Genomic DNA, 19,183 nt, shown 5'->3' with positions numbered 1-19,183 from the left:
GCATTTGTACACCCAGGTTGGTTTTTTCACTTTTTATCTTATCTTGGTCTTAGGAATCACCTCCCAAACGTTGTTGGTTTTGTTTGGAAACACCCTGTATATGTATATAGTGTATGCATGTATGTACGTATGTAATGTTAAAATTTGTTTTTGCAACTCCGTTCTTTAGTACAGAGCAAACATACAATGGTGTATGTAAATACATTCTTACATTTAAGGATAACAAACATCCCTTACATAAGAAGTAGGAGAACCAATCAGAGATTGGTGAAGTAGCGGGTTTGAGCATTGGGAAAGGTAGCATACATCTGACTTCTTTTCCGATATTTGAATCGAATCATTGCCTGTTGTTGGTCTTCATGGTAGTATTTTCAGCTCTTTATTTATTCACCAAGTTGAATATATATATTTTCATTTTATCCTAATCCTCTTCTGGAAATGTTGAGATGGTTTCGGCATTGTCTTACAAAAAAATAACATCAGTTCTTCTTCGCTGATGATGTCTCTTGGTCTGGCTTGCTCCTTTGTTGAATGAAGCTTGTCAACGTCTCAGCCAGATCTGGAGACTGCTTCTTCCTTTTTCTGGAGGACGCTAAAGAAGCAAGTGGTAAAACAACAGAACATGGTTATTCCTCTTCGTCTTGATCTTCCACTCATCATGCAAATTGTCTCTTGGAGTCAAATTATTGTGGATGTCTCTTATGTGGAAAAGTCTTCAGGAATCGGATTTGGTTCTCGTATCGCCACTTTATTTTTATTTTTATTTATTTATTTATTTATTTTTTTTTTTCTGCATCGTGGCCACTTATTGTTTTCCTGCGTTGCAAAACTTTTTGATAGTACGCCCGCAACGACCTCGACTTTACTTTACATTCATCTCTTATACTGTTCAGTATATTGGCTGTCGACCCAATATTATTAGCATAGTTTTTGGGTTGCAAACTGTACAGGCATATGTATTCTTAAACCAGCAGCATCAGTTGCTCTTCATCCATTTTTCTTAAGACGACACGTAATTCTCATTCAGCCACGATAGAGAACAGTTGATTTCTGGTCAATTTCCTGTCGCTTCGTATACTCCGAGGAAAACCTAAGGGTCTCGCCTGACGAGCCACTGCCGGTGTGTTTTTTCTTCAGGGCAGCCTGTGAGGCATGGCACGTCGTGTGTAAATTAAAAAAGACAATCCAGTGATGTTCAGTGTCAACGTCTGGAAAGAAACTTCGTTGACCGTGGCACCCTATATGTGAATTAGCCTTTAGGGGATGTAAATAAAAAGAAAATGGGTAAGTGAATGAACCAATGTCCGCAAAACTATTGTATTGATTAAATCGTGAGTGGGGGAAAGTAATTTGTAATGAAGATAAAAGCTGTTAAAATAATCTGGAATGTAATTATTCGAATATTCATTATTCGTTGTACTTACTTTTATTTATTTATTTATCCATTCATTCATTCATTCGAATATTCATTTTCAATGTTCAATTATTCGTAATTCGAATCACAAACATGCAAAGTGTCCATTATTAAATTATTTAAATTTTTCAAGCTACACTGAGTCGCTAGTGTAAGTTAGTTAATTGATTAATTAATTCTGTGTACTAATTCAAATAATCAGTCACATGATGTTCAATATTTGCTAGGTGCGTCCTGGAGATTAAAAGATGGAGAAGCACTATTGAGAAGAATCTCTTACCTTTTTAAAGTTTTATTATCATATTATTTCAACTCTCGCTGAAGTCTCCCTCAATAATCCATACCTCATTACATACCAGATTCTTAATAGTATCCTTTGCGTTCTGAATAATTTAATGAGATGTAAATCATCGGAAAAATACGTGTAGTACGCAACACAATTAGTGATCCTCTTCATTTCACAAAATATAGAATTTTTCAATACATCTATATACAACAGAAATTGGACATTTCTGAAATTCGTGACATGTAAAATTACAACAGGATCACCAACTTCACTACATGGTATGTTTGTTTTTCCGTTGATTTTCGTCTCATGAACTCCTTCAGGAATTAGAGGATCCTTTTAACAATCTGTTACGTAACGAGGTATGGATTACTGAGAAAGACACCGGAGAGTGTTGAAATTATATAAGAATTAGTCTTAAGAGGACGCAAAGATAAGAAATTCTCTTCATTATTCAATATATATATATATATCGTCTAGCATCTTTAAGTAAATGGAGAAGCACTGTTTAAAACATGGCGAGATATTTGAACTGGAGTTTCATTAATAGGCATTAGTTCATAATTAGCTTCACATTCTGTTATTTATGAAACGGATAATTATCATGAACACTTACAAATCTAGGTTGTATAATCTAAATTTTATAGTGTACTAACTCCATAGATATTGGTTTCCATTTTCATTGTCATTCCATCGATTATTTTACCTTCATTCGCAATTTCTTTGTCTACAGCATACTCGAGGAAGATATAAGCTTTTTTTTTTTTTTTTTTTTTTTTTTTTAAGTATGAAAAACCGTTTAAATCAAGTTCAGTTTTTACCCGGGATGACGTATTAAGGATATGAAAATGTAAGTGTACCCAATGTAATGGCATTTTTGTAATTGTGTAAGTATTTCGTTACAGGGCATGCAGTAGAATGGAGCAACTGTTTCTTCAGGCTGTTATGGCCGAAGTACAACGAACAGGAGTTGAAGAAACCGTGTTTGAGAAAATATATCAACAGTTGATAGCAATCTGTGTCTTTGATGGTAAGGAACTTTTATTTTTATTTCTTTTTATTTATTTATTTTCAGTTATCGTAAATAACGTATGCTACTATTTATTTGCAGTTCTGTATAATATATTTAGTAATTCATTTAAGATTGGCAGTGAGAACACTGACGCTTGATACGGAAGATCTGTGGTTGTGATTGATAACGTCGTGCATGGGAGATTTCTCAGGATTCTTTCAATTCTTCGTACCTTCATTCCATTATTTTTCCAGTACCATGTGTTCGTTGTCTGGAGATTTTCAGATTTGAAATATTTTATTAAAATAATAGAATATAAAATATTGTTTCGTAATTTTTTCTGTGTAATCAGTATTTCATTTTCTAATTATGTGTATCAACGAGACTTCAATTTAAAAAAGTTTATTTAATTAAAATTGAATTGAAAGTAGTAACAAACTTCTGATAGGTATCAGAACAAATTGGTAAGGTAGACATGTTATTGTGACGACTTGTGGTAACACTTGAACTAAGTTGCGTTGTGTAGTTCATAAAAAGTTCCCCAACCGACATGCTTCAAATGTCAGACTACTTCACGACAGCGCTTACTTCTATGTTGCTCAACACGTTCGTGCCAAATTTACTAACTGGGAGATGTTTCAGTACCCATTACAGTCCGGACCTGGCTTCGTCTGACTTCTTATCTCTTTAAGTCCTGTGAAACAATCATGGACGATGTACGATTTCATTCGGCTAAAGTTTAATTTTAAGAATCTGAAAACTAAGTTTATATTGCATTTAATTCACTTAACGTTGCAATAGGCCTTATGCCTCACTTTACAATGTATACATTTCAACCGGCAACTATTATGTTGATAGTAAATAAAATCTTAAGCCTAACAATAATATAGCCAGGTCAGTGTATTCAAGTAAAGTAGCTGTTAACCCAGCATCTGCAATTATCTACAACTTCCTCATAACTAACTAACTCTATGGAACCAGGAGGTTCAATGCTGCGTTCACAAAAGCGTTCCACTCACTTCTGTCCTTAGCCAACTGGATACAGTTTCTACTTGGTATTCCTGTTTGTGCGAAATCCATCTTAATATTGTCCTCCTATCTGTGCCTGGGTCTTCCTAATATCGTTTTCCGATTGGACTTCCAGCTAAAACTTTGAGAGTTTCCTACTTTCTTCTATTCTGGCTACATGACCTGTCCACCTGAGCGTCCTACATTTGATGACCCTAACAATGCTAGGTAAACGGTATAAATTAATGCAGTTCTCGTTATGAAGTTTCCGCCATTCCCCATATCTGTTCCTCTTTGGTCGGAATATTCGTCTCAGGATCTTGCTTTCAGATACTTCCAGTCTACTTGCTTCCCTCAGAATAAACAACCATGTTTCGCAACCATACAGGACAACATGTATGATTATCGTTTTATACAGGGTGTTTCAAAACGGCTACAATGTATGGGAGGTGACAACTGACACCAGGATAAGACAAAAAGTATAGACCAACCTTGGTGCACAAATGCTTCCTTTCGGAATTATAAGCTGCCGAAAACATGAAGAAATGAATTTTAAGGGTCCATAGCTCCAAAACTATGGGATCTACCGTAGTCGGGCCAAGACTTCACTTAGGAACTAACATGTGCCTTATCCAAAAATCCATGTTTCAGAATCCTAAGGTACTCGCGCAACAGTTTTTATAGACGAAGTTTGGCTACGGGCATATAATTTGAAATACTCACCAACTATCGCTATAAAATTGTTGCGGAAGGACCCCAGGATTCTGAAACACAGATATTTGGATAGGGTACATACAAGTTCCTAAGTGAAGTTTTGACCCGACTACGGTAGGTCCTATAGTTTTGGAGCTATGGACCTTTAAAGTTCATTTTGTCATGTTTTCGGCAACCTATAACTCCGAAAGGAAGCATTTGTGCACCCAGGTTGATCTATGTCTTGTCTTATCTTGGTCTTAGGAATCACCTCCCAAACGTTGTCGGTGTTGTTTTGAAACACCCTGTATATTTTAAGCTTCAAATTAATCGACAGAATTCGCGACAACAAACGATTTTGAACTGAATAATAACACGAACTCGCTGCTTTTAGTCAACGTTTAATTTCTTCGTGAATATTTAGTTTTCTCTGCATTTATTTGTAAATCCATGTCCTTACCAGCGTGTTTAATAAGACCTCTGCATTTCTTTCTATTGTTAAATCATCAGCATATGCTATAACCTGGTGAATACCATTCATCTCTAGGCCCTAGTTGCCATCTTTGATTTTCCTTATAGCGTGCTCCAGAATCAAGTTGAGTAATAATGAGAGAACACATCTCCTTGTCTAAGGGCATTCTCGAAGTGAAAGCTTGCTGACAAGAACTTTTCCTACTCGGATTTTACTTTGGTATTCATTTAAACAAATATTAATTAATCTAACTAGTTTTTTCGGTATTCCAAATTCTGTAAGAATTTTGTACAATGTTTCCGCTTGCGCCAAGTGAACTTTGTGGTGGACAAACAGCGTGTGCGTGGGTTTTCTCGGGTTCTTCCGTTTCTTGCCACTTTCTTCCTACCACCATTTCATTCATTTCTCATCATCACCGTCTCCTTTAGCCTAGCCGGCATAACCGTGGGACGCAAAACGTAAATATTTCATTTCATTTTTTGTACAATGTTTCCCTCCTAACCGAGTCGTATGTCTTTCTAAATCAATAAATAATTGATGTACTGGGATATTGTATTCCCATTTATTGTCGAGTATTTGTCGAATGGTAAATGTCTGGTCGGTAGTTGATCGATTTCGCCCAAATCCGGACTGATAATCTCCAATAATTTCATCTGCGTCAATCTTGCTAATAAAATGTTTGAAAGGATTTTATAGGATGTTGACAGAAAAGAAATGCCCCTCAAAATCCTAAGAAAAAGAAAAAAAGCATTAAAGCCTACTTTCTTTCTAATCTGAACCTCTTCACATTCTTCAGTACTGAGGATTAAGCTGCTTCTCGAAGCACTGGACACTCAACTTGTTTCCATATCAAGAAACTTTTTGTTATTATTTTGGAGGAGAAAATTCATCTTATAAAATTAGATTGCTCCCCCCTTGGGGTGAGTTTGAGGGAGGAGGAAAGGGTAACTTAAAAAACTTAAATGCGGACCCCTCCTGTTTTAATTGCAGATTTAAATACTACGGGAAAGAATAAGTAAATTTTATTCGACTTTTTTTTTTCCGATTTGTGATAGATGTCGCTGTAGTCGGCGAAAACTAGTTACACCAAAGTTTCCTCAATTGGGAGCCCCACGTTTCATTCCAGAATAAATTACGATAAGCAGTAACCATGTTTTGCCTTAAACGTCTTCTCAGTTCGTGGTCGGTGGTATTCAGCGTGAATTCCGACAGTTCAGGTGTGTCATATGTGCAGTGCAATTCAGTACAGCATGCGATGGTAAAGGTAGTTGGGTATGGTGTTGCTAATTGTCGGTAAGCTTAAAGCGGGAAATCAAACGTTTGCAGATCGCCGGTTCCTCATATGGAACAGTTTATTAAGAACAAAAGAAAGAAATACGCATATTAATGAATGAAAAATTTAAACCACAAACACGCATAACAGAAAACTCGTACCGTCAGTTTTTTGCACATTTCTTGAATGCTATGACATTTTAATTCATAAATGACCGAACACCTTTTACGTACTTCTGACTTTGCTTTTGCTTTTACTTTATTATATCTGTGATACTATGCTTTTTTGTTCTTGGGTACTTCATTTTTCTTGTCAGAGAAGGGTGCAAAAGACCTCGATGTCGACGCGCCCATATAAACCCTTTCAATCAATCAATCAATCGTACTGTCAGTTTCTTGGCGGTTAGTTGAACAGAAGTTACGAACTATGGAACCAGTCAAAGAATAACATCATTGGCAGTGATTTCACTGCTACAGACACGAAAAGTTTAGCGATAGAACCATATTGATATCTCGATAGCCATAGGTACACATCGTGAGTGGGTCAAAATTTACGAATGTCACTCACATAGTTTGGAAGAGTTCTAGATAATTTATTGTCCCGCCATGTCTGTCTTAGGCATAATTCGGGACAGGTAGCAACCTTAGTTGGGTACCTAGCATTTTATCCGTTGAATCTCGCCGCAGGCCACGCCCATGGCATCTTACATTATCATTTTAGCCCTACTGTTACTCTTTAACTATAGATTACAAGAGAAAAACGAAGTAATTCTGATTTGTAAACGATGTGGAAGGACCTTACGTCACCAGTTTCATTTCGTTGAATTTCCTAAAAGATAAAATGCCAAAAAAAAAAAAAAATCTTGGAAACATTATGGAACGAATCCAAAATGCTTGCGCCCAAATTACTGCTGACACACATTTTAAGTTATGTATAATCATTCGAAACGTGGTCCAATAAGTACATAGAAGTTGAAGGTAGTCTATTTGAACACTCACTGTAACTGAAAGATAAGAGGCATGGGGATGTACACTCATGTCTAAAATGATTGTTTGTGTAACATTGATCTATAACTGTCTTCTTGTAAGAATATAATTTGATAATGATTTTGCAGTGCACTTTTAATACTGACATTGTATGTATAATCGGGAAATGTACATTTGTGGTAAATTTCATACGAAAACAATTATAAATACGAATATTAGAATGAATAAAACAAAATATTGCTAAATAGACTAGAATTTTTTTTTTCGTTTTATTGTTCTTATTTTATTGTTATTATTTATTTCATTTTGACATGAAATTTGCCACAAGAAATACCGGACGAATTGGTTATCAAATTATATTCCTACAAAAACATATTTATAGACATGCGACAATAATTTTGGACATGAGTGTACCATCAATAAGCACCCCTATACTGAGATAAAGTACAAAATACAAGTTCCGTCATATGAACTTTTGATCAACCGTGAAGCATAATTAGATAAAACGTGGGTCTTCCCGTTGAAAGGAAGAACTTAAGAAGTTCGTGTTTAATGTAGCGCCATTTATCATGAATCGAGAAAACGTTTCAGACAAACTATTGGTACTGTTCATCGTACATTTGTTCTGGAATGAAATGTGGAGACTTCCAATTGAAGTGAAACTAGTTTTCACTGTGTTAACGAATTGAGGAAAGAACCTAGTTTTAACACGTCAATTCCTCTATACGTGCGAATTCAATGCTACACAAAAAGTGAAAAAGTGCTTGACTGGACCGGGAATCAAACTCGAGACTTTCGATACCCTATCGATGCGTTAACCACTACGCTACCTAGTCCACGCTCAGATCTGCTAGTTATTCTGAATGTACACACTGGATTGTCCAAGCTTAATACGTAGTTGTGGTACAAGCCATGTGATCTGAGTGAAAGAAAGCCGGCTTCAGGAGTAAGAGAGTGTATGACTGTTCTGGGAGCAGTCTGAGTAGCGTAGTGATTAACACATCAGCACGGTATGCCGAAGATCCCGGGTTCTCGTTCCGATCCAGTCATTCAATTTTTCAGTCTTTTGTGTAAAATTGTATTTCCATCTATAGAGGAATTAATATGTTGAAACTCGATTGTTTCCTCAATTCAATAATATAATATAACTGTTAGAGGAGTCATTCTATTTCAAGTCAATCAATGATAAAAATTCATGGTTTCAAACTTTGCTAATTTTTTGTAAATTGAAAGACATGTTTGATAATAGTGGTTTCCCAAAATAAAACTTTTCCAACCCTTATATTTAATTACTAATTAATTACGCAATCAGCTTCAAGGTCACTCTATGAAGCTAAAAATTTGCATCCACATATAATTTTGCCTGTAGATTTTAAATCTGCTATTAAAAATTAATGAATATTTTTTAAGTGTAGAGTTATAGCAGCATTTATAGTCTCAAGTTCGGGCCCCGGTATGAGCATGTGGTGAAAGTTGTACGTGTATGAAACTTGAGCACAAGGTTAAGAAATACCTATATTTCGTGTGAACCAAATTTGGCTTTGGGAATTTGAAACTAAGGACCAAAATAAAAGTTCTAATGTGTGCGAGTTTACAAAGAAAAAAAAAAAAAAAAAACTGCGAACCAAATATTAAATGCATAGCAGTTTTACAAATGGGCTGTAGGCAATATCACATCTATTAGATATTTTTTGTATCAACTGAAGATGTTCAGTAGCATCGCATGACTCAAGGAAATAGGTTTATCTCTGTGAAAACAATACCTGGAACAAAAAATAATGATGCTTTCATTCCTGATAATGAAATAAGTTTAAAAATTGGATTAATTTCGTCTACACAAATGGTACACCTACATAGAGTTTGGGTAGATAAAAAAATACAAACAGAAGACATCAGAGGTAAAAGTCTTGGATCCAGGAAAATTTGTAGCGTGTGCCCATGGCTGCAAATGCTGGATTAGGATGATGCTGAATTATTCTGAGTAATATCAGGACTACAACACGAAGTTCTGAACACCCTTCAGGGCCCGCTTCCACTTTTCACTGGCCTGAACCGACGATATCGTGTGGGTGCCAGCCGATCACATTCTTATTGATGCAACAGATCACATTTCTATCACAGCAAGTGGAAGATTACATAGTGTATCACATGAGACTGTTAATAAAATTAACCAGTTATTCGAGACTTTCAGTAAACATTTATATATTATACAATGCTGATGGTTACGAGTAGTAAATAAGTCAACTGTTATTTTTTGCTATAATTGTAGGCTACTGTGTGGAATTTGTAATAAGTTATACGGTGTCAAATAGCCTATATCATTATTACTTCAAAAGCTCGTTATGAGGCAAAAGACACATTCAGATTTTTGGGGGGCTTTATGTTCAAATACCCAAAACAAAATTTGGTTCACACGAGATGTAGTTATTTCTTAATCTTGTGCTAAAATTCCACACATGTACAACTTTCACCACATGCTCATTCCGGGGCTTGAACTTGGGACCATAAATGTTGCTATAACTCTACAACTGCACAATATTCATTAGTCTCGATTGCAGATTTAAAACCTACAGGCAAAATTACATGCGGATGCAAATTTTTAGCTTCATAGCTCGTAGGTTATTAAAATAAACAATAAAATGCAAAATCAGCCATTTTTGAGTCGTGACCTCTATGCTGATTGCGTAATTAATTACTAATTAACTATGAGAGCTGGAGAAGTTTTATTTTGATAAATGATTATTCTCAAACATGTCTTACAATGTACAAAAAATTATCAAAATCTGAGAATGTATTTTTCATCATTGGTTAATTTGAAATAGAATAACTCAGAGGTGTTCTGAATATCGATACTGGATTGTTCAAGCACAACATATAGTTATGGTACAAGCCATGTGGTCTGAGTGAAAGAATGTCGACTTCAGGAGTGAGCTGTTCTGGAGCTAACTGGGTAGTGTAGCGGTTAACGCATCGGCACGGTATGCCGAAGATCCCGCGTTCGAGTCCGCTCCAGTTACGTACTTTTTCAGTCTTTGTATAACATAGTTTCTACTGATTACAGCGTCATCTATCACGAATCGTAAAAATGTTTCGAATAAAATGTACCCTCATGGTAAAAAAAAAAAAAAGCGCGTATACTGTAACCCACGACTTTTCGCAATTATTCCATTTTCCTTGCGTTTATGGGTAAAATTCAGTTATTAGAAAGTGGAGATAATAGAAAGTAATCCATCTAAGAATATGTTTCCAGAAAATATAATAAAATAATAAAAATATAAGCAAAAAACAAAATTATGCTCGGTTTTGTGTATATTGGCAATAATGCTTTCGAGGGATTTTTACAGTAGCAGAGCACGATTGCAGAGGGAATTTCAAGATTGGTAGTATCGTAGTATCCAAAAGATGAATCAAGGAACTAGAAAGTGGAGTAAAATATTGCATTTATTGGTTTAAACCTAGGGTGTAAATTGTCTGCCAAATATAAATAAATTAGCTTCTGTAACCAAGATGTACGGAAATGTAGAAACTAAGAGGAAAACTGTTGTCTTAAGTTTGGAAGTGACATGCCCTACAGCCGTGAACATTTATTTGTTAAGAAAAAGACAGGCAACAATAGGTAGTCTCTGTGGTCAAGTGGGTAGAGTGGCGGACTGGTAGTTCTTATACTGTTTTGACAAATCGAATCCCATCCCATCCATTTTTTTTACAAAACATTATAGAAAGTCCATAATTTTCATGTTAATAAAAACTGAAACTATATAATAAGGAAATAACTGATTGATAGTGTCCTTCAGTCGACCTATTTATTCAGGATTAGAGTAACAGCGATTGTTTTCAGTTTATGCTATGGTATGCTTATTCCTTCCCTCTCCGTTATTGCACTCAACTCACTTCGAGTGTGTCTGTGAGTTAGAAAAAAAAAAAAAAAAAAAAGCGCGACCTGCAGCCTTACAGTTACAGCGAATGAAGTAGAGTAGCTCGTTGTCATGAAAGAAAAGCTGATGTTAAATTATTGTTCTAGTTTTTGTGTGTGTGTGTTTGTTTTTAGAGTATTGACTCTTTCTCTCCCTAATTTTTTTTCACATCCACATGTGCAAGAAATGCAATTATAAGTCTGTGTAAGGAATAAGGAATGCTTTCTTTAAACAAAACTAAATTATACAGCTCTATTTGTGAGAAACACGAATGCTTTCAAAAGATGCCATGTTCTTCTGAATTATACAGTAGCGAGAAAAACTGATAATAAAATTATGTAATAGGCATAAACTTTTTTTCTAGCGTGGCACACATTAAACAAATTAATTTTTGAGGATTACAAATTATCACTTTATGTGTCGGTGTAGGCCTATTCATTTTCACATTCGAGCGACGAAAGAAGAAAGTGTGGTGATAGTTATAAAAAATCAAATACGAGATTTCAATAAATTCAAGTTACATGAGCCCTACATACCGAAAAAATGATTTTCGATGTCTGTCCATCTATTCGTCTGTCGGTTCGTCACGCTTTTACGTGCACTCAAATAGAGGCCATACTGTTCAACGTATCTGGACCGAATTGTAGATCTAAAGTTTTAATAACATATTATCGTTTCGAATTTTATATCCTTCGACATCTAAAAGTAAAGGTAGTTTACTGAAGGATGAACATTTAAAATAATTCAATTTTCTCAAAAAAAAAAAAAAAAAAAAAAAAAAAACGATTTTATGTATTTTTTATAAATCTATATTTTATTAACAACCTTTACCGTAGTGTAAATAATTTTTCTGAAAAAAAAAACATAGTGTAATTTACTGTATGGTATGCGTTCTTTTTGCACAATTTTCTCAACCACATTTCATAAATTAACGTATCATTAATAACCTAACAATATGACAACTCGTTCGTCATGTAAAGATTCAGAAGGAGTAGTTTACTGTTAGAGTGAGCTTTCCTCCGATGATTTTCCCATTAACTCCTCATGCAATTTTGTTCATATTTCGTAAAGAAATGTTTCATTAATAAACTAACATACAGCATAAATCGTTTATCCCGATAACATACAGAAGGAGTGGTTTTCTCAAGGGTTGATTTTTTTGGGGACAATTTTCTCAGTAATAACTCAGACAAATTTGTTCTAATTTCAGTAAAAATATTTTCTGTAGTAATCTTGCAATATGGTATAACTCGCTTGTTCCGAAAAGAAAAATCCAAAAGAGAGAGTTTACTTTGACAGTGAAATTTTTCCCTACGTTTTGCTTAAAAATTACTCGAGCTACTTGGTCCAGATTTTATAAATAATTTACAATATGGCACAAATCGTTAATACTCAAAATTACAGATAGAATAGTTTACCTTTGGGGGCATTCGTGCTTAATTAAAACTATATTTGTTTAAATTTAAAACTGTTGACCGTTATCACCTGTGCATCACGGACAGCAATCCGTTAGTAATTCTTTGTTTTCGCCTATTTTTAGCCCATAAATGCTTTTATTCATGAGCTCCTTCGTGGCTAAGCGGTTAGCGTACGCGCTTTTGGTGTGGGAGACCCAGGTTCGATTCCCGGCGAGAGCTCACGTGGTTCGGAGTCCACGTTAATCAATATGTCGACGTCTCATAGCTTCGTTGCTAAACGAGACGTTAAACTCAAACTCAATGTCTTTGTTCATAAATTTCTTTGTGTATGGTTTTGCATGTACACTCATGTCCAAAATTATTGTCGCATGTCTATAAATATGTTGTTGTAGGAATATAACTTAATAACGAATTCTCCCGGTATTTCTTATAATGTTAGTATGTGTATAATCGGCAAAGACATGTATGTGGTAAATTTCATGTCAAAAGAGCAGTAAATAAGAACAATAAAACGAAAATAAATCTTTCTTGTCCATTTAGCAACATTTTGTTTTACTCATTCTAATTTTCCTATTTATAATTCTTTTCCTATGAAATTTACCACAAATATACATTTCCCGATTATACACATAGTATCAGTATTAAAAGTACCCTGCAAAATCATTATCAAATTATATTCTTAGAAGAAGACAGTTATAGACATGCGACAATAATTTTGGACATGAGTGTACGTGGCGTGGACATTAAATTTTGATTTCTACGCCATGTGTATTTAATTACATACACACCTATGAAACGAACACACAAACTTGGAATATCTATATTGTTTGTGTGTGGAAAATCATCACGCGGCGCTGCACGGGAGAGCCGTGTGTATGGAATTGCATACACATGGCAATCAACGTGTTAAGAATTGTATAATAATAATAAGAATTAATAATAATAATAAAACAGAAAACGATACGATCACTTGCATAAAATTATAAACATAAGTTAACATTTATTAAAACATATAACTGCAATGGAATTAAGTTCTCTCTCTCTCTCTCTCCCTGAACGCAACAGCCCTTATTGTGCCTAGGCGTAGAAGAGAACTTGTAGCACTCACGACTTTGGAGCGGTGTGTGGTCAGAACATCCGATCCCTTTGTTGTTAGTCCTAGCTTTGTAGACGGATGCAGTTATTCCCGGTAGAATATACAAGCAAATAGACTTTTCTATTACTATTAAAGTAAATAATTATACATATTCCCTCAATGTGATACTTGTGGTTGCTTAACCGTATACAGACAGCTGATCCATGGAAGAATCGTTGATATTAACAACAATAATAATAATAATTAACAGAAACTCGTTAAATATTCTTGCAAATAATAGGAAAAAGTTTGCGTCACACTGTACACTTTGCTGGACACACCAATATGCCGCGTTATACCGATTGTGGCACACTGGAATATAGGGTATTGCTTTTTAATTATTCCCAACTATTTCAACTGCTTCAACTGAAATGAATCTATAATATTAAGGGAGTGAATTTAGTCTTCTTACCCTTCGATTTAGAAATAAGCTTCGCGAGAATTTTATTTAAAAAAAATATACTTAGACTTTTATATAGTAGTTCGTTTTATTCAAAACTACACACTTCCTGCAACTGTTTTTTGATTGAAATTATCTGAAATAAAATCTTTGTTTTACCTAGGTACGTCCCACGATTATGCCGGCTAGGCTAAAGGAGACAGTGATGATGAGAAATGAATGAAATGGCCGAATGAAGAAAGTGGGAGAAAACGGGAGAACCCCGAGAAAACCCACGCACACGGTGTTTGTCCAGCACAAGGTTCACTTGGCGCAAGCTGGGATCGAACCAAGGACCCCATGCACCAAAGATGAACCCTCTACGACAGAAATACCGCGGCCTCTGAAGTTATTTAAAGGAAAAAGGGAGTACTTTATGAAAACTTGATGATGAACACATTTGTTAAAAATACCGGCTTTTCGTGAAATATTGCTTATTGGCAGGGGTGGGTTAAGGCTTTTGAGGCCCTGGAGCCGACTATTTTAAGGGGGCCCAATGTTACGAATAGTTCCAGCGCATAAATTTTCTTTGCTACCTTCCACAGCCTCATAGGTTTATCGAACCACCGAGAACTATGCTGTAATATTTTAATGTGCTCCAAGTTCACAATAATTAGTTTAGTTACATTCATTATTAACAGTTAAATAATTACATTCATTCGTATACCATAACACAGTTAAATAGTTACATTCATTCATATACCGTAATAAATTCATTTTAGTATGCCATAACACACAACAAAGCGCGTTTTGTGTTTTTGAACAGAAGGAAGTTAAAGTACTAAGTAATGACGTCATACTCTAAGAGATGTTTTCAAAAAATCTACTGGAAATTTGTCAGTGTTTATAGCGAGTAAGTGTTCACTGACTTGAGAATGTAGATAAAAAAAATGACAACAGTCTCCTGCACGAGTTGACAATTAAAACAAGAATAAACATGATTGAGTATCATTGATATAGCATGCAGCAAGAGCAAGGAATACTTACGGACTTTTTTGTCAAGGGTGCATTTTGACTTTCCTCGCCTTCTGCTGATAGCGGCATTCCTCACCAGTGCTGCTGTGGGTCTGATAAGACAGTGTTACAACTAGAGGATAGAAACGAGCTTTTTGAGCCTTGACTGGACTAACGATTTATCCTACTTTATTTTACTTCACAAAAACAATTTCCAGTAGATTTTATGAACAAAACACCTCCTAGAGTATGACGTCATTACTTAATACTTTGACTCTGTTCTGCTCAAAAACACAAAACGCGCTTTGTTGTTTTGACCCCCTTCTGCTCGAAAACATACAAGGCGCGCTTTGTTGTGTGTTATGGTATACTAAAGGACTAACTATTCACAAAATTTCAATTTTTTTTTTAATCCAGGCCCATTGTTGATATAGGACAGTAAAATATGCTAAGTTGGCGTAATTCTCCAACTTTACGATTTTTATCAGACCTTCGTGAGCATCTACAGGTCTGTAAATTTTTGAATATTAAATTATGATCCCGGAATACATGCACACAGAAATTCAGACCTCTACATCAGTTGTTTCCTCTTCCCGAACATGTTTTCAATACCCAAAAATGTTGCTACTGTAGGCCCTGATTTCACCCCCTGCAAATGGTTTTAGGCAAAAATGTGAAGAGATCAAAGTTTTAGCTCCGCACAAGTTGGAGACATCCAGCAATTTTCAATTTGTTAGGACAAATACATGCTGAGATATTCAAAACAACGTAAACGCCTAAAATCGAAAAAAAAAAAAAATGCAAAATAGCGGCAGCCGTTGCGTCGCCATGGGATGTTGTAAAAAAATAATTAATTGTTTTTGAAGTACCCTGATATAGGATAAATATTCATGAAAAAATTAGATTTTTTTGAAAATCTCGAGCGGCAGTTTTGTTTTTCTTCTCGATCACTTTGCATGGATTGACTCTGCAATATGTCTGATAATACGTACGGTATGTGGAATAAACCAAGGTCAGATAAGCGAGACGGTGACATATTGGTGTTTTATGCACCTAAATCTGTAAAATATTTGTGCAGAAAACATCTTTCACTCACTAGCTAAATTTGTGGGTATGATCGCACATCTTGCCTTATAAGTATAGTCTTATAAAGAATAGCTATATTTAGCATGCTGAAAACCTAAAAAAAAAGACCAATTTCAATAATTTTCTATAGATTTCTTTTTAATAACGAGAAACTTGTTCATTTCATCACGATAAATCACATTTGGTACTAAGATGTCTGTTTCTGTCTATAAATATTTTTCACACTTTATTGGAGACAAAATTGTTCTTTTTCCAAGAAAAGAGGCTGAGAGAAGCTATACAACAGCATAAACTGAAAACAATCGTTATTAATAATAATACACTAATTATGAATAAATACGTCATGTTGCCTGTCTTTTTCTTAACAAATAAATGCGCATGGCTATAGAGCATGTCACTTCCAAACTTAAGACAATAGTTTTCCTCTTTGTTTCTATATTTCCGTACAACATCTTGGTTACAGAAGATAATTTATATTTGGCAGACAATTTACACCCTAGATTTAAACCAATAAATGCAATATTTTACTGCACTTTCCAGTTCCTTGATTCAACTCTCCCCCTACCAATTTTGTTATTCCCTCTGCAATCGTGCTCTACTACTGCAAAAATCCCTCGAAAGCATTATTGCCAGTATGCACAAAACTGAACATAATTTTGTTTTTTGCTTATATTTTTATTATTTATATTTTTTGGAAATATCATCTTAGGTGAATTGCTTTCTTATATCTCTACTTACTAATAAATGAATTTTATCCATAAACGTAAGGAAAATGGAATAATTGCGAAAAATCTTGAGTTACAGTATACGCGCTTTTTTCTTTTTTTGAGCATAGGGGTACTTTCTTTCTTCCGTAGAATCTAAATCTGTAATTTTAAAAAAATGAGTTCCGCATTTAATTTTTTTAAAATTTGCCCCTACCTCATTTCCATGAGGGACGAGGGTGGACTAATTTTATCACAGATGAGTTTCTCCCTTCAAAATAATAACTTATGATATGTCGAACATGTTTTTCTTCCGTTGCTTATTTCCCTAGCTATTTTCCAGTCTCAAGTTAAAAAAAAAAAAATCACCCTGTATGTGGAACATTTTACACGTTCGGGGAATATATATGTTAAGCAGAAGTCGAGTGTATTACTCTAGCAAAGAAAGTTTGTGCATAATTTAAGAGAAAAAAATAGAAAGCTGAATTGATAAGTATTAATTTTGTCGATAAGTTCCCTTTTAGTGTTGTTTTTTCTTTCCTTCAATAATTTACTTTTGCAGGTCTTAAAACTCCTAATACGTCCGAAGCCTTAAAAATCTGCGCTCGACTAGGAAGCTGCCGTCTCCTGATAACAGAAGAATTTTCCACGAGCATTCATCAGAGAGTTTTGCTCAATATCAGCACTGATGATCTGCATTATGCACTACAGAAGATAGACATAAATGCTACAGATTAGCACTTGAGTGCAACCTAATTTACTAAATTATAAATAATAGTCTGTGACTAAGAATCTTAAACCCAGTAATTTCAGACGCGGTTTCTTTTATAGAGAGTGAACAATATATTGTATGTAAATGATTTTTTTTATTGTTTAATTTTTGTAGAAATTAAGTCAAGACCTACTCTTATGTGGGTATTACAAACGTACATATGTATACCATATATGATAGCATCGCCGCTTTAGTGTAGCCTTTTGCACGCTAATTATTTTGCTGAGACACTTTTAACAAAGGAATATGAAATAATGATTACAAATTATCACGATATTTATTAACTGGTTAGTTATTGTGGATTTGCAGTTCCGGGAAATAAAATATCAACTGCGTTTGCTACCAGCACAGTTTTTACTAAGAACTATAAAACGAAGTGGTCGGTATTTTTGGACAGTATATATGGCACTGCCTAACTTAATTGCCTTCCGGATATGACGTTCATTGGCGGCTTTTAATAGAAATCACGTCGATAAAAAATTTAAATTTTTCTCTGTATAAACTAAGCGAGAAAAGCTTTATACAGCTTAAGAAAGCAAGATATAAGTATTTAGTACATTAGGGAAGCTTTTTTCCGTAGCTTGTATCGTTAAAATTTAAATTTTTTTATCATTGTGACCTCCCTCAAGAACCATCACTGATGACGTTAATATTCTTACTGGTTTGTTTTATAATACTTTTGTCAGTATTAAAAAGCTACAAACACAAAAACCAATTTGATTGTATTCTTTGTGTTTCCATTATTTCGAAAACTCCTAAGAGAACTGCAAATCCGCAAAGAGCTCCTTTTAAATCTGTTTATATTTCAATTCAGAAGAATATGAAAATTTTCTTTAAAAAATATTTAAAATGTGACATAGAAATATACTTATCCCAGTAAAATATTCACTATTTTGTAGTTATTGATTTTGTGCACGGAAGCATGAATTAAAGAAGTATAAACATTTTTAATTATTTTTTTAGACATTATTCGCTCGCCATTATAAGAAAACTCGCTATTTATAGAAATCCAAAAGTCATAGCTTGCACAATGCAATGTAACAGGACACTCAGCGAAAACAGAAAGAAGTGAACTTTATTATTATACATGTTAGTGTAATGAAATGTACAATTTTATAAAGATATATCAGTGTTTTGAAAACGATTGTACTATAATTTGTAAACATTTATTTTTTACTGTAACGTTTGTTATGCATGTATATTTTAAACATCATTAAATAAAAGTATGTGAATTGTAACTAATTTTATTTAAGACTGTGGTGATTTAAGGGTTTGGTAAAATAATCTGTTTCATCTTTCATATTATCTTTTTTTTTCTTCTTTTTTCTTCAGAATATACTGTGAATTCATAATTCTTTATTGTGGGAAATATACAATTTCTTGTATTGAAGGGGATCAACCTGGAAGTTGAAACGTTGAAGAAGGCAGGGTAACGCCTTTTAAATTTCAGTTAATAAAACAGTTTATCTTGGAAGCGTTGATTTATATCCTTTTATTAGAATATTTCATTGTGTAGTTGTACAGGATGGTCTGGAAGTGGGCGTACCCCTAATGGGTGTTTTCTGACAGTTTTGGGTTTTACCCACATTTGTTTGGTAACATTGCTTGGCATTGTCT

General features: G+C 34.5%; 1 protein-coding gene across 3 annotated transcripts in view; it reads left to right on the top strand.

The window, feature by feature from the left end:
• Positions 1 to 18,804, top strand: part of Orc1 (origin recognition complex subunit 1) — a 128,797-nt gene extending 109,993 nt beyond the window's left edge. For all 3 annotated transcript variants that reach the window (XM_081742786.1, XM_081742784.1, XM_081742785.1), the window contains 2 exons: positions 2,606 to 2,730; positions 17,357 to 18,804. In XM_081742786.1, the coding sequence (XP_081598912.1) occupies positions 2,606 to 2,730; positions 17,357 to 17,532 (301 nt within the window). In that variant the 3' untranslated portion in view covers positions 17,533 to 18,804. The remainder of the gene's footprint in view (positions 1 to 2,605; positions 2,731 to 17,356) is intronic.
• The last annotated feature ends 379 nt before the right edge of the window (positions 18,805 to 19,183 follow it).

The sequence above is a fragment of the Thermobia domestica genome, chromosome 16 (assembly GCF_964235325.1).
Source record: "Thermobia domestica chromosome 16, izTheDome1.hap1.1, whole genome shotgun sequence".
Lineage (NCBI taxonomy): Eukaryota > Metazoa > Arthropoda > Insecta > Zygentoma > Lepismatidae > Thermobia > Thermobia domestica.
This window is presented reverse-complemented; position numbering and strand designations above follow the sequence as displayed.